The sequence below is a fragment of the Limulus polyphemus genome, unplaced genomic scaffold (assembly GCF_000517525.1).
Source record: "Limulus polyphemus unplaced genomic scaffold, Limulus_polyphemus-2.1.2 Scaffold121, whole genome shotgun sequence".
Lineage (NCBI taxonomy): Eukaryota > Metazoa > Arthropoda > Merostomata > Xiphosura > Limulidae > Limulus > Limulus polyphemus.
In genome coordinates, this window is record NW_013665731.1 from 608,625 (window position 1) to 625,372 (window position 16,748).

Sequence of the window (16,748 nt, forward strand, 5' to 3'; positions counted from 1 at the left end):
ATTAGAGATACATAATTTTTTGGACTATTTTAATTATACCTATAATTATTATTTAAATTATTTATATTTCATACTTATTATTTAATGTAATAGATACTGTATATTGCAGATTGATGGACATATCTGTAAGGGAACTAATAATGGATCGATGAGTGACTTAGTCACTTTTACTGGCATGCCATAGTTGAGAGCAGACCTGGGATCCTAGCTGATTTGCTGCTGGATATAAGGAATGTCTTGGTGTCATCATTTGATAACAATCAGTAGAATGACTGGTGAAAGACATTAACGTAGCTAGAGATAATGCAGTGATTGTTTGATTACAAATATATTTGGCTGATAAAATGGCATCATTGGTCAGTGTTTTTTTTTTCACCAGTCTGTCCACTAGGCCTGCCAGCGTTGAATGAATCACAAGGACAAAGATTGATTCCGACTAGCTTTTAGCAGTGGGCACCTTACTACTTTGTCCTAAAAGGGGAGAAGGAAGGGTGGAGGGTGCTGATAGTAACCGTGTTGTCACGGCATTTAACGCGAGATATAAACTAAACACTATTACGTTTAAAGTTTCTACTGACGAGAAAGGGAAAAAAGATTCTCGCAGAAAAAGACCAAAAAAAACAAAACAAACTTTTGTTCAAACTGCTAGTTTGTCGTACTTTTAACTGATTTTTTTATGATTCACCAGTCGAATAAATTTTGTTCAATACTAAGCTGACGTCACATTTTCGAAGACTGAAGAAATAACAAACCGGGTACAAGAATATTTATATGTGATCACTGTTCACAACAAATTACTCTCCAGACTCCACGTTGTACCGATATATCCACATCAAACTCGTGAAACTTAATATAGTCTGTTTCGTCAAACTTTGCCGGAAAACAACATCATGAAAAGATGATCTAACTAGTAGGTCCTCTTAGTCCTGTAGGACCGAGACTATTTGTCGGCGGTGAAATAGGACTCAACCCCGAGGGATCCAGGATCGGAGATGGCCGGGTGGTGGAGAAGGAACCGGCACATGAAGGCAAGTAAGGCGGTAGTTGTCCTAGACAGTACATCGAACTACTAGGTGGATTAGGGACTCCGGGAGGATAGCCGAATAGCCACAGACGATCTCCAATAAACATTGGACGAGTTGTGTAAACTCCTAAGGACTGGTAATATTGTTGAGCCATGATTTCTAGGTCATTCGTATATTTCCGCTTCCACTTTGTCCGCCTGTTCTGGAACCAGATTTTAATCTACAAATAGAAATATATATATAGTTTCAGTTCAACTGATAATGAATTCATTGTGCACAAGTCAAAACAGTAGAAAATCGGACTTAGCACAGTTAAGACGTAATTAAAATACAGTTGTATTGATAATCAGAGATTAACTGTGAAGAGCGCAATAATACTTATTCTTGAAATGTAGTTTTCTACTGCACAAACAATTCAAAGAGATGAGCTGATTAAAGAGAAGTAACAAACAAGAGGTCTTGTTTCTATGATCTAACCACTTGAGGCCGGATTCATTGTAACTCAGATTCACTCTGATCCCACATGTGCTCATTTTGAGCTTACTAGCCGTAAAATATATTTGAATATCTGTTGGAGAATATCCACGCCATTCCAGACAGAAACTGTGTATTGTTCACGAAACTGATAAGCAGGAGTTGAGTCAATAAAATCTCCTCCAAGCTGGTGACTGCTATGTGATAAGGTGCTATTAGTTAACTTGTTCAAAGATGAAAAATCGCATATAGAAAGTATACCCAGGTTTATATAATTATATCCTTCTTGATTTAAGATTTAAAGAAAATTATTTACCGTATTCTATATGAATATAAAACACTCGTGACGTTTGAAATCTGGAAAATATTTTGTGTTTTAACAATTACGTTATGCACCATTTGATAAATTTTCTAAAATCCTAACTATATGTATAGTGTGTATTCATATAGAGCAGTAGTGGTAACAATGTGTAGTTGTAGATCACTATAGTGGAAATACTGTACGAAAAATGTGTATTCATAAACAGCCTTGAAGTGTCAACAATGAACAAAGAGTGCATTTTTATATATGAGGTTGTCATATATCTGATTTATATAAATACGAATGTTTAGGGATTCTCATTGTTAGCCAGAGCAGCACATGTATAACTGGTTATAAATGTGGTATTTTGTGACAGTTTTAGTTAGACGTCTGTCCTGTATCAAGAAGCTAAGTCTGTCTCCAGTTTGCTAACATATTGGAATATGAAGGTGATGTTTATATACACAAACAAATAACATGGTCGCAATTTCTGGCATAATCAAATGAACGAAACTGTTCTCATTATTTTAATATTTCGCGACATTTTTGTCTATTCATTTTCTTAAATATAATATATTATTCTAACACATTTGCTTAGTATTCGAGGTTTTCTGGTCAAAACAGAGCTATGACTTTTATAAGTTAAACGAATATTACAAGTAAAGTACTGTTGTTGTTTCTTCAGCTATTTATAAAATATCAAACCAATATCGTTGATATAACCAATACATTACCTCCATAGGACTCTAGTTCATAAACGTAGCTTTATTAGTTCACAACCCATCTCGAGATGTTTCCACGTAAGATATTATTTGTATGGAAACCGATAATGTTGTCACAAGATGGCGGTGGCAGATATAATAGATTTAAAGTGTTCAGATGAATCTCTGGGAAGGACTGGCTCACTAAAAGTTACTTTTATTTAATTTCTGGTACTGCGCTTATCAATCACGAAATGTTGTGTTTATAGAGATGTATGTACAACTCATATGACACTTGAAACCTGGTAAACACTTTTATGTGTGGGATGATAAAAACTAACATCTGGACAGATTTTCAAAACATAAATCTCGTGTTAAAGTTAATTGCAAGTACGTCACGCTTACTACTACTAGAATTTCCTTTTTTGTCACTTTTGTAGAGGCGAGCTATCAAAATTTTATAGTCAGAAGATCAGTGACCAAGATGTACAATGATATTTAGTAAGAAATTGAAAAGTCGACTTTTTTTATCGGTGCACAATAAACCTTTTAGAGGTAAAATAAAATCGTCAGGCTAACATGGTTTATGTACACCATTATTCCGCGTGTTTCATTAATTACAAAGCTATTAACATCGAGATTGGCCAGTTTGTGGATATGAGATTCCATGATTCTCCCCTCTACCGCCCTCCACGAAATCGTCCTCCGCAGTTTGGGTACGTTATAAGAGTCACGAGTAACTCCCATATTGTGTTTTAGTTCAAGAGAAGTTGATGTATGTTAAGCCTTCAATTGTACATGAGAGTTTACATTAGTTGGGATTGATTGTACATTGGTTAGATTGAGTCTTGGAAACTTATGGCCTGTTAGACAGTGATAAAAAATTAATACCATAAATTGAAATTTTGGAAAGTTGACTTTACAAAACGGTACTTTATAGAAAGGCTGAAAAGTAGAACTCTACAGGTGAATATACGGAATAATACATTGAAGATAAACTAGCAAGTAGGTTTTGGAAATGTGACTATAAATAACGATAATCTGGAGAGAAACCTACGATTGGAACTGTATAATACAATTATAGAGAACAGTACTTTGGAGATGAAGTCTGACAAGTGGAATATCTTCCTTCCCTCGCGTGCTTTCTCTACGTATACAACAACTTTCTATTAATTGTCTTTAAAAACTTGTTTTCATGCTAGAAATTGCAAAATCATTTCCAGAAACGGCATAGTATGAGTGTCGCAGTTGTTCTCTAAAACATATTGTATAACTATGAGCCTAATAACTAACAATGAGTGTCGAAGTTGTTCTGTAAAACATATTGTATAACTATGAGCCTAATAACTAACAATGAGTGTCAGGTTGTTCTGTAAAACATATTGTATAACTATGAGCCTGATAACTAACAATGAGTTTCGAAATTGTTCTTTAAAATATATTGTATAACTACGAACCTGATAACCAACAATGAGTGTCGAAGTTGTTCTGTAAAACATATTGAATAACTACGAACCTGATAACTAACAATGAGTGTCGAAGCCCAACGCCAGTTATTAGGCTCATAGTTATACAATATGTTTTACAGAACAACTTCGACACTCATTGTTAGTTATCAAGCTCATAGTTATACAATATGTTTTACAGAACAACTTTGACACTCATTGTTAGTTATTAGGCTCATAGTTATTCAGTATGATTTAAAGAACAACTTCGACACTCACTGTTAGTTATTATGTTCGTAGTTATATAATATGTTTTAAAGAACAAATTCGACACTCATTGTTAATTATCAGGCTCATAGTTATACAATATGTTTCACAGAACAACGTTGAAGTTGTTCTTTAAAACATATTGTATAACTACGAGCCTGTTAACTAACAACCGCAATGCAATACCGTATCTTAAAGAATCAATTATTATAATGAATTGTATAAACTAGTGTTTCACCAGCTTATAAAGTGTATTACCAGCTCATTCCGATAAAAAAAACTACCACATTTTAAAGTTTTATGCAAATAATGATAGCCCGAGTGTGTCCCAGTGGTTAGTGTGCCGACTGTGGATCTGAGGAGTCCGTGGTTCGTGTTACCGCCAAAAAGAAACAAAATTACGCTCCGTACTTTGTGGTTGTGGGTGCGTTATAAGAATGATTGACAAATCCTGTTATTTGGAATGACTAGAATAGTTCAGTAGTTGGCGGAGGGTGGTGTTCAGTAGACTATCACTTCAAAATTAGAGACGGCTTGTGCAGATAACCTCGTGCAGTTTTGCGCGAACTTCAACAAATAAACAAAAAATAAAAACGTATGAGTTAGCGAGCTCTCGTGAAGCTAATTTTTACGTGAGTCTGGCAACTCCGATTAAAGAGTTTTAATGATGCGATTAATGTGAGTTACTTCTAAAGTTAAACACTATGTTAATTCAGTTAAAATTTATGTTTATAAAATATTGTCAGATTTTGTATAATCTGAAATTATTTTCAGTCACCTCAATTAATAAACTGATCGGATAGTTATAGTTATATGTTTTCCAGTTTACCTGAGTCTCTGTTAGTTTTAGTGTTTTAGAAAGTTGCATCCTTTTCGAAACCGACAAGTATTTACTCCGTTCAAATTCGGATTCAAGTGCCTTTATCTGAGTTGCTGTGAATGCCGTTCGTGGTCGTTTCTTTCTTTCAGCTGATGAGCGACATCTGCTGGTAGATTCTGAAACAAAACAAAAACGTTATACAAAGGCTTTACTGTGATATGTATAATTTTTCAATTCAATATTTATAATCAAACCTAAAGACAATTAAAATTTCACTGAAATTTACTTTATCATAAAATCACGTGTGCATTCTCTGGTTAATCGTTTATTGACTAATGACAAATTAAAAAAAAATATATTTGACTGCTGCTTTTAAGCATCGCTAAGAACATGATACCAAATACATTCTTACCATTACAAGTAAGAACATATATTAAATTAGCTATATTAAGTACTTTGTTAATTATTAGTTCTGATCTATTAGGTAGCTTGCTTTGATCAGAATTTAATTATAATTCACTAAATATTTAACTCATTCCTTTCACACACAGCTCCTGCACTTAATTACGTATACAATTGGAAACACTCAGGATTTAAATTTGTACTGATCAATCTGTCATATAATCAGATGTAATTCTTTATTTTTTATTTGTTTGCCTCTGAACAAAATAACTTTGCAGACGTTGTAAAAGGATGATGTAAAAATTGTACAGTTTTAATACAAAGCTTCAGGCAACATTTCCATTAACCATTCTGCGATATTATTTACAAAATCAATTAATTAATTACCAATTATCGATTGATTTGATCATCGTAATCTCACAGTGCTCTTTAGTAACATCTCAACTAAACAGATCTTAGGTCATTAAACTTATCTATGTAACAAGAAACCTAGATTAAGAGCGGATCAGTTTCCTTCCAAGGAAGTGAACGATTCAGAGATTAGTAGCCGGACATAATGACTTAGACTGTGTTAAATCAACACGCACCGCCTTCTCCTTCCCCTACCCTCCACCATATCAACGAGTCCAACCTACCTCTCATAGCCTGCTCTTACGGTGAAATAGGATAGCCAAACATGGCGGAGACTATCAATGGGGCGTGACGTCTCTCCCTTGACCTCAGAGGAAGTGGGGTCAGTACTCTTGAATGGCAACAGTCACATAGAAGAGTCTACCATCTGTGTCCAATCAACAGGCGTCATTCTCGTTATACCGATTTATAAGACTGTAATTAGGTTTTAAAGAGCCAGTGGAACTTTCATTGAAAGAAAACTGACCTTTTAATAGTTTAGTATTATAAAGAGAGTGACGAAAAATAAGGAAGATAGTATCACCTTATTTTGTGTAAAGGCCGCATGTGTGTCTATATGTATATAAAGTAAGACAAACGGTATATGCATAGTAATATGTTTAATGAAACTCAAAACTTATAAAATTAAAGTAACTTAGCGTTCCAGTATCACAAAGATGCCTCAGCGAACACATGTTTCTTGCAAAATTATATACAAATACTAATCAATAACCTACAAGAATAGGATCACGTGCGTCTTGGAAAACACATTAATCCCAAGAAACTTCTAGAGGAAGAAGAGCAGGCAATACATAGGACAGTTAAGTCATGAGAACAAGCTAAAAGAGATGTGAGAGAAATATACATCGTGAAGAGTTCTGCTTAATGGAGCAGAAACTTGGGCCATAAGAAAAAAAGGGAGAGGGTATTTTAGAAAGACGAGAATGTTAAAATGGATGCTGGGAATATCTTTGAGAAAGAGAGAATAATGAGTTATGACATCAGAAAAAGAGTTAGAGTTTATAAGATGACAAAAAAAGCAAGGGATGGAAGACTGAAATGGTTTGGACACGTAATAAGAAGTGAAGAAGGATGGGCAGTGAGAAGAGCATTGGAAATGCCAGTGGAGGGACGAAGAAGTAGAGGAAGATAGAGAGTCATGGTGGACAGGAATATGGGAGAGGTGGGTGCAATTAGAAATGATGGAAAGGACCATAACCTATGGAAAAGGAAGACCCGAGCGGCCGACACCATACCAGAACTGGATTAAGGTCGTAAGAAGAAGTAGCTCACAAGAAACATTCGGTCTTAAATTGATCTCTCCATTGTTATGCTAGATACAACAACAGTTGTCTTTTGTCTCATTTCCTATGAATATAAGTGAACACATTTTAATGTGATATGCTATACTTAACACTCTATCTTGATCTGAAATATCAGTTGCTACTGTGGCACTCGTTGCTCAACCATGATTGAAACACCTATTAAAAAACTATGCCTCATATTAGCAACTCGAAAGCTCATGAACACCAAAATCTGATTGCAAGTCTTTGTACAAAAGCAACAAATTTTCCAAATCTTTCAAAACAAACTTAGATATAATTCATAAAGCAAATAAAAATGTCACAAACGGAAAATGGACAATTAATTAATAAAAAGAACTTCAGGGTTAAAATAAAGAAGAGTGTATAATAACATTATAACCATGCCATATCTGATATATCCAGTGCTGACGTGGTCTTTCGCCCAATGCCAAAACTATTCAGACATTACAAGGGTTGAAATGCTACTTATTATTAACAAACTGCTCGACAACAGCTATTACGATGTAAACTGGATTAAGTTGGTTAAGTTTAATTTTTGATTAATTTTATTTATGTGTAACACATCAGAATTAGGGTAAGGGTTTTTTAACATCATATTATTTATTTACTTTAACATCACATTTTGTTAATTAACATTTAATATAAACATTTCTTATCATAAATCAATAAAAATTAGGAGCATGTGCAATTCAATAGGTATGATTACGTTACTCTGCTGTCAGAATGACGTGAGTTCGGTTTCCTATGAACGTTTGACTTTATACAAGTAGAAGTTTTCCATAATACATAGTGCTGTTTTAACATTTTATCTAATCGGAGAATAGTCAACCAATCTATACTTGTTTAAACAAAAATTTAGATAAACGTTGGACAAGTAAATTCGAGAGCTAGAAAATAAGATTCTCGTGTACACAGAATGATTCATTGAGAGTCTCATCTATAAAGTTGTGAATTCAAAATGCCCAACAAGGAAGAGACGTAATTAAACTATGTCTTAACTCTACTCATGGTTGTGAGTCATCAAAGAACACAAAGCAAGATCATAAGGATTTTAAAACAAGAAAGTAATTTTTAAAATCTATATTTAATTGCGGATTTTATGGTTATATATATATATACATGAGTGCTTGTGTCCGTACTCCATGTAGGTATGTTTTTGCCAGTGCGTTTTTGATACAATTTCTTCTATCTTTAACGATTTTCTTCCCATTTTTCCCATTTCCATCAGTACTTTTTTATGTATTTTGCAGGCATGCGTTTCAGTGCATCCAGTTACAGTAATTTCAACCATTAAACCTGAACTGTATTCAATACATCAACAGATCCGTATTTTATGTCAAATTCTATTGAGCCTATATATAAGATTGTACAAACGTTAAAGCCTGGTTATAGCCTAGCCATGCAAGTGTGAAGAATATGCTCTATGTTTGACTTAGTGTATGGATTTAGAATTAACTTAGATCTCGTGAGTTGGCCGAACCTCATGGAAATCGCTATAAGAGTGAGGGTAGACACCTTAGTATAATTATTAGACGTTTTGTTTTCTGGTTGACTGGTTACTAAATTAAGAGTTTCTAGTCAATATGAGACAACCGTTAATCTTCATTAATGTATATGCTATATGAAATTGTTTCAGTTCTGATCTGTATACTTTACTTAATTTTGATCAGTACTTATAACTCCATTAAATAAAAAGAGTATTAGATATCTATTATTTCAAACACGAATTTCTGTACGCTTCGATATTTATATCAGTCTTTAATAATTTCTTTTTCGAATCGTAGTTCTTGAAATTAAAACCCACTACAATGACTTTGTTTGATTATTGTTTCTTGAATTTCGCGCAAAGAAGCTACTCGAGGGCTATCTGCGTTAGTCGTCTCTAATTTTGAAGTGATAGATAGAGAGAAGGCAACTAGCCAACACCACCTACCGCCAACTCTGGGGCTTCTCTTTTTTCAACGAAAGGTGGGATTGACCAGCATATTATAATGCCCCCACAGATTACGAGTCGAATCCTCTAACCACAAAACCATGCCAGGCATCGCTACAATGACATTTATAACTGTTTCAAATGTCACTTTTTGAGCTTAATTTTTTAAAATCTTCATACTTTTATAGTTGACGTTATTCCTAAGGTTTAACGTGCTGTAAAATGTAGGTGGTCTGGGTATGTAACAGGTAGATTTATCTAAGGATAAATTAAAACCGGGAAGGCGATATGGATGTAGTAATTTAGGTGGTCTGGGTATGTAACAGGTAGATTTATCTAAGGATAAATTAAAACCGGGAAATCGATATGGATGTAGTAATTTAGGTGGTCTGGGCATGTAACAGGTAGATTTATCTAAGGATAAATTAAAACCGGGAAATCGTTATGGATGTAGTAATTTAGGTGGTCTGGGTATGTAACAGGTAGATTTATCTAGGGATAAATTAAAACTGGGAAGGCGATATGGATGTAGTAATTTAGGTGGTCTGGGTATGTAACAGGTAGATTTATCTAAGGATAAATTAAAACCGGGAAATCGATATGGATGTAGTAATTTAGGTGGTCTGGGTATGTAACAGGTAGATTTATCTAAGGATAAATTAAAACCGGAAGGCGATATGGATGTAGTAATTGAAAGTTTTTTTAGAAAATATACGATATAATAAACATTTTGGTTTATGATTTTCCAGGATGTGTGTTTGTTCGTTGTTATGCAAAAAGCTACAAAATGGGCTATCTGTAGCATGCTAACAACAAGGATCGAATCCCACATATGAGCGTTTTAATCCTTCGAACTAATCGCAGACCCATCGTGGGGCGGAGGGGGCATTTTTCCTTTAAAGTATCGTAAAATTCGAGCGTTAATGAGCATGTTAACAAGGTTCTACTGAATAGTAGCATTGAAACTGTTGGTTCGTGTAGATTGTATACTAACAGTTAGGGTTACCTAAATATGGATATAGAGTGGATGCTGCTAACTGTTTATTAGTTTCTAATAGTATATAAATATGTTGACAGAATTCAGAAATTTAGATTTGACTTTCTGGTTTCATATAGTTAATGCACATGCTAATTTACAATGACTATATTATATATAAGAAGGATAAAATATATATGTGTGTAACGTACTTTTTAAATTTACATGGTTTTTGTTTTTGACTATTTATATTGTCATTCACTGAATACATAAATTTAGAACATTAGTTTTATACAATATAAGATAATTAAAAAAATCCTTAAAATATTACACTTCTTGATCCTCGATATCTCCACCTTCACACCTTGTAACCCCTGTATTCAGCGGTTTATACGAAAAGATAACTCTTTGTATAATAGTATTAACCATAATTGAACCTTGTAACCCCTGTATTCAGCGGTTTATACGAAAAGATAACTCTTTGTATAATAGTATTAACCATAATTGAACCTTGTAACCCCTGTATTCAGCGGTTTATACGAAAAGATAACTCTTTGCATAATAGTATTAACCATAATTAAACCTTGTAACCCCTGTATTCAGCGGTTTATACGAAAAGATTACTCTTTGTATAATAGTATTAACCATAATTGAACCTTGTAACCCCTGTATTCAGCAGTTTATTTACCTAAGGATAACTGTATGTATAATAGTATTAACCAGAATTTTGCTTTGTAAACGTTCTATCTATCGCTTTATCTATCTAAATATAACTGTATGTGTGATACGGATAAATGCTACGAATAAGACTCTTAGTACAACTGTCAGCTCCCCAATGGGTCAGCGGTAAGTCAGAAGGCTTGTAACGCTAAAAATCTGGTTTCTATACCCGTGGTAGGCACAGCACAGACAGCCCATTGTGTAACAGCAAACAAACAAACAAAATGTACCTGCTGATCTTCCAATCTGATAAAAAATTAATAACAGTATCACAATTATTATTAATAACGCGTATAGCGTTATTACATCATTAATGAGGTATTATAACATTTGAAGAGATAATCAAATTTTTTGTATTTAAAAAATTAGATTTCGTATTGATCCAAGTATTCTTCTGAATTAATTGAGATGTTTATTACTATGCTCCCCAGTGGCTCAGCGGTATGTCGGCGGATTACGACGCTAGAAACCGGGTTTCGATACCCGCGGTGAGCAGAGCACAGATAGCCCATTGTGTAGCTTTGCGCTTAACTTCAAACAAACAAACCATTATTAATATATGATCTTCCTAGAACATATTGAATCAAATTCATTCGGCGACTGTAAGAGAGAAACTCGTCAACAATGAAAACAGATCGCTTCTTTCAGTCAGGTTCGAACCCGGTTCAGATTATAAGTATAATAAGGGAATAGGATTGTTTATACCTCTACAATGTAGCATCAGTTATTTCATCGTATAGCAATACGTTAGTGTACTTGTTAAAACAGTAATAAATATATTTTGGAAACTTTACATCTCAGTCATTTCATCAAACATTAGTTCTCACACCTTTTATTTTTTCTAGATTCATGGTTTGTGACCCGTTATTGCAAAAACGCGCTCCACTCGTAGGAGTCTCAGATATATCTATCTATTCGGTTAAACAAGAGCAAACCAACCATTGGCAGTGGCTATTGTTGATCTGGTACATTTATTACAGCTTACCATATCAAAATCATAAGAACAGCTACATGCAAAGAACCCTTTGGTAGTTTGGCGCGAAAGTTTAAAAACCAATTGAGAAAGTAGCAACCCCAGAGGCAGGTGTACCACAAGGAGGGGTAGTTAGCCCTATTCTATTCATTATGTATGTGAGTAATATACTCCTAAAAGACCAAAATCAAGGTTTCGCATCACAATTCGCGGACGATGTTGCGGTCTGGAAAAGTTCCTCTACCCCATCCATAGCAGCAACAAATCTACAACCATTATTAAATAATACTGTCCAAAATATCGAATAAAAATAAACGTCCCAAAAAACCAATTACTAACTTTTACAAGATTAACAAAACATCCACCTAGCTATACATGAATGGAACACTTCTCCAGACCACAACCTCGGCAAAACTTTTAAGATTAACTTTAGACCCAAAACTGACGTGGGTAAAACATACAAATAATATATTAACAAAAATCTCTAAACGCACAAATTATGCAAGAAGTCTACCAGGCAAAAACCAAGGAACATCACCTGACAACATGATTAAAATATACAAAACATATATACGCCCCGTAATAGAATACGCCTGCCCTATATGGATTAACATAGCTATCAAACATATAAATAGGGTACAATCTATATAAAACTTACTTTATCACCACAGCATATAAAGTCCCTCTCAGTACCTCATTAATATTTACGCACAGATATGCAAACATACAAACAATAGCCGATAGACTCTTGCATAATACTATAAATTACTTTGAGAAAAATTGGCAAAAGAATGACTTACTCTGCGAACTTGATCGCTACTACATACATGATGGAAGTAGACCTAAGTACCTCTCACCTGTAAACATTTACTTTAGAAATAAGGATGTAATAAGGCCACCTATTAGTAGACTTTAAAACCCTACACTAGTTAGAACCTACGAACAATACATTTAAAGGGTATTTTATGTAAGATGTATTCGATTAGTCTCTAACTAGTGAAATGTGTTGTGTACAAAACACAAAATGTAACTGTCGATACCTACATGGAAACTGCCCTGAAAGGGGTCGGAGAAAGTGCGGTTTACTCCGACCTTCATGTTGTATTAACATCGACATTCACCGGTAGTACATCATAGTTCGGTAAGGAGGAAGAGGTCACCATGAACCTGACCCTCCCTGGTCCATCATACGACCAAAATACCGATATTGGACAAGAAGAACAAGTAGAAATTCAAACTGAATTAGAAACATTACAGAACAAACTACTTACAACAGCATACAAAGTACCTAAATCAACTTCCTCAACGCAAATATAGAAACACTAACCGATAGACTCCTACTTAGTTCACTTAATGATGAAAATAGTCCTAAGTACCTCTTCCCCATGAATATTTATATAAGAAATAAAAATCAATTAAGGCCACCTAATACTAGACATAGATATCATCAATAATTTTAATTTACTGTGATAGCATTAAGAAGGGTTTCTTGAAGAAATTTAAAGTTATTGAAAAATGTGGACAATACAATTGGAACTGTTCGTACAGTGTGGACTTTAACACAACCGAATAAAGTGAAAGTGTATTAACTTATCAATATTAATATAATTACATACATGAACATGACCCTGAAAGGGGTCAGAGTGAAAGCGTGGACTAGCTAAACTCTGGCCCTCTTGCAGTAATTAAACCAATAATGAACAGAAATCAATCAAGTGCTAGAGAGAGGAAGAAGTTATTTTTGAACCTGGCCCTCCCAGGTCTACAAGGCCTAAATTCCAATGCCTGGAGCTACTGCGAAGAAGTAAAAATCTCCCTTTACTTTATTAAGATATGAAAAATCCGCTCAATAGTTTTATATATTAAAGCACAAGTATTAGTATGTTGAATAATTATGCTACTATGTCTGAATGTGGGCAGTTTTGCATTTTTTCCGGGTTAAATAATTGTTATTTTTGGTCATTTTCAACGTGTAAGGCAAAGACATAAAAATTATAATTTTTGTGTTAAAAATAATCACAAGAACATGAAAAAAAAAAGGTTTCAAAGAGCTGCCTTTTGGTGTTAAATTATTAACTAATCTGACCCTTAATAAAAGGCTTACGTTTTTACTCCCCTTGTTTTAACCATGAACTCTGAGACTGAGTTTTAAGGAGTTGTAATGTGTTGTATGTAAGTTGTAGATAAATAGCATAGTGCAACATAACGAAGACATTTTAAATCAGTTATGTTATTATCAACAAACTCCAACCCTAACTTTTACATGTCTGTTACAGTCGAATAGTATTGATTTTATGTTTCAAAGACTGAATTTAATATTCCCTTTCGAGATTTGTAAAATCAAATTACCGCGAATTAAATTACAAATGTGTCCACCAATAATGAATACAATTGAACTAAAATCTAGTGTTTAATACTCCGTGTAGAATAGACTTTAGTGGTTTTTATTTTAATATCAGGCCCGGCATGGCCAGGTGGAGAGGGAGCTCCACTCGCAATCTGTAAGTCGCGGGTTCGAATCCCCATCTCACCAAACATGCTCGCCCTTTCAACCGTGGGGGCGTTATAATGTCAATCCCACTATTCGTTGGTAAAAGTGTAGCCCAAGAGTTGGCGGTAGGTGGTGATGACTAGCTGCCTTCCCTCTAGTCTTACACTGCTAAATTAGGGACGGCTAGCACAGATAACCCTCGTGTAGCGTTGCACAAAATTCAAAACAAACAAACAATTTTAATATCGCAAAGCTAGAAATATAAATAAAACTCTACAAGATCCATTTTTTTTACGTATAATAACATAAAACTTATTTATGTGATGTTTATTGTAAACGATGTAACTGGGCTGAGTAAAATGCAGTTTTCACCTTATCATTACAAGTAACGGATTACAAGATGTAGCGAAAGAAAATATCACCGAAACAAAACCAAAATTATATTTGAATACCTTATGTTAAAACACACAGAATACAACAGTTTTTGGTTATTTTCTTAACAGCGATTATGAAGTTCATATAAATTATAGAATCATTATTTCTTTTTTCTGGATGATATGCGCAAAAACATTGTACTTAAATTCTGAAATGGTATCTAAGGTGGCTACTTTCCCGCATGTATTTGTTTGCGTAGAAGGCCACAAACCAGTAAACTGATACTGATACAAATCGGCCTGAGGTTTAAAAAACATAAGGTTCAACTATACGAAATTCTTATGCAACACAACAGAAAATAGTTTTGCCTCGAATGTAAATGTTCTACTGCTCCCCGTAAAATCTCCCCAGTGAATACAAAAATATTTGTTAAACTTAAGGCTGTAACATAGACAAGACATTTTAGAGATGTTTATAGACTTAGGTCAGTCATCATTACAAGATCTGGAAAAAGGTTTGGTTTGGTTTGTTCTGAATTTTGCGCAAAGCTACACCAGGGCTATCTGCGCTAGAGGGAAGGCATCTAGTCATCACCACCCACCGCCAACTCTTGGGCTACTCTTTTACCAAGGAATTAGAAAAAGGAAAGAAAACAAAGAAGTCTGAAGACCCTTTTCCTTTATTAAACATAACCGAACAAAGAATATCTTCAACTCGATAGTATTAAATGTATATTTTACATCAGTATGATTATTACTATTTATAAAGTAAACTATCAGAGATCCGCAAAACATTTGCGGCCAAATTAGTATTTTTATTTTAACAGTACTTCTTTAACTACAAAATTTCTAGAGTAACACAAAATAATTCTAATCACAGACCCTGAACTATATAAGTCCACATGTTTTAGTCCTAACATTAATGAAGTCATTATTAAGTACGGCCTATATTCGATAAAGATATGAATTAACATTGTAACTTGTGTATGTTTTTTGCTTTAGTTCAGTTAGGGCGAAATCTTACCACACTTAATACTATCAATAAATAATATTCTAATATTAACTCGACGATTTAACAAACAACGCTAGAAACCGGTTTTCGATACCCGTGGTGGGTAGAGCACAGATAGCCCTTTGTGTAGCTTTGTGTTTAATAACAAACAAACAAAATTTTCAATCAGTTGTAGACTACTCGCTTCTTATTGAAAGGAAACCAAACTACTTAAATAACAAATTAAGTTGCTACGACATCATTGCGTGACCGAGAGACAGACAGTAAGATACACACTGTGTTTTATAGTATTACATTGCGTTATAAAACAAAACGTTTGTCTTTAACATTTTGGGACACTAAACGAAATAAAAGTTCCAAATTAAGTTTGTTTCTAATAATGTAGATTGAGCTGATATTCTACATCTGAATTTATTTAAATTATTTTTTTGTTGTTGTTGTTTTTATAAACGTTGCTCTTGTAAAACTGTTGTAGTCATCATATAATTCAGGTTTTTTTCCTTCAATTTTACAGCATTTTGCTTCTAAGTATAAATATCATAGTTTAATACAAGTTGCGCAGGAAACACAATAATTGTAAAAAGAAATCAAAATGATGTAAAATAGAGATTTCCTTGTATAACTTATAATACGAAACATATTAGCTCAGATTAGATAACGAAAAGGACAGAAAATATCGTCAACTGAGGACTGTAGTCTCAAGTTATATCAGCTCTCATCAGCGTAACTAGGTTGATAACAATAAACGACACTAAACGGAGATTTACATTTCTATAAATATGGTAATCGGCTTGGCTTAGCTTCTATTTATATATCCTGCTTGGCTTAGCTTCTGTTTATATATCCTGCTTGGCTTAGCTTCAATTTTTATATCCTGCTTGGCTTAGCTTCTGTCTATATATCCTGCTTGGATTAGCTTCTGTTTATATATCCTGCTTGGCTTAGCTTCTATTTATATATCCTGCTTGGCTTAGCTTCTACTTATATATCCTGCTTGGCTTAGATTCTGTCTATATATCCTGTTTGGCTTAGCTTCTATTTATATATCCTGCTTGGCTTAGCTTCTACTTATATATATCCTGCTTGGCTTAGCTTCTACTCATATATATCCTGCTTGGC

The 16,748-nt window shown here is 34.1% G+C and overlaps 1 protein-coding gene across 1 annotated transcript in view; it reads right to left on the minus strand.

Moving 5' to 3' along the window:
• Positions 1-363: 363 nt before the first annotated feature.
• Positions 364-16,748, minus strand: part of LOC111089431 (homeobox protein ceh-19-like) — a 40,389-nt gene continuing 24,004 nt past the window's right edge. The window contains exons 2-3 of the mRNA XM_022401909.1: positions 5,043-5,209; positions 364-1,245 (exon numbers count right to left, since the gene is read on the minus strand). Coding sequence (XP_022257617.1) covers positions 904-1,245; positions 5,043-5,209 — 509 coding nt within the window. The 3' untranslated portion in view covers positions 364-903. The remainder of the gene's footprint in view (positions 1,246-5,042; positions 5,210-16,748) is intronic.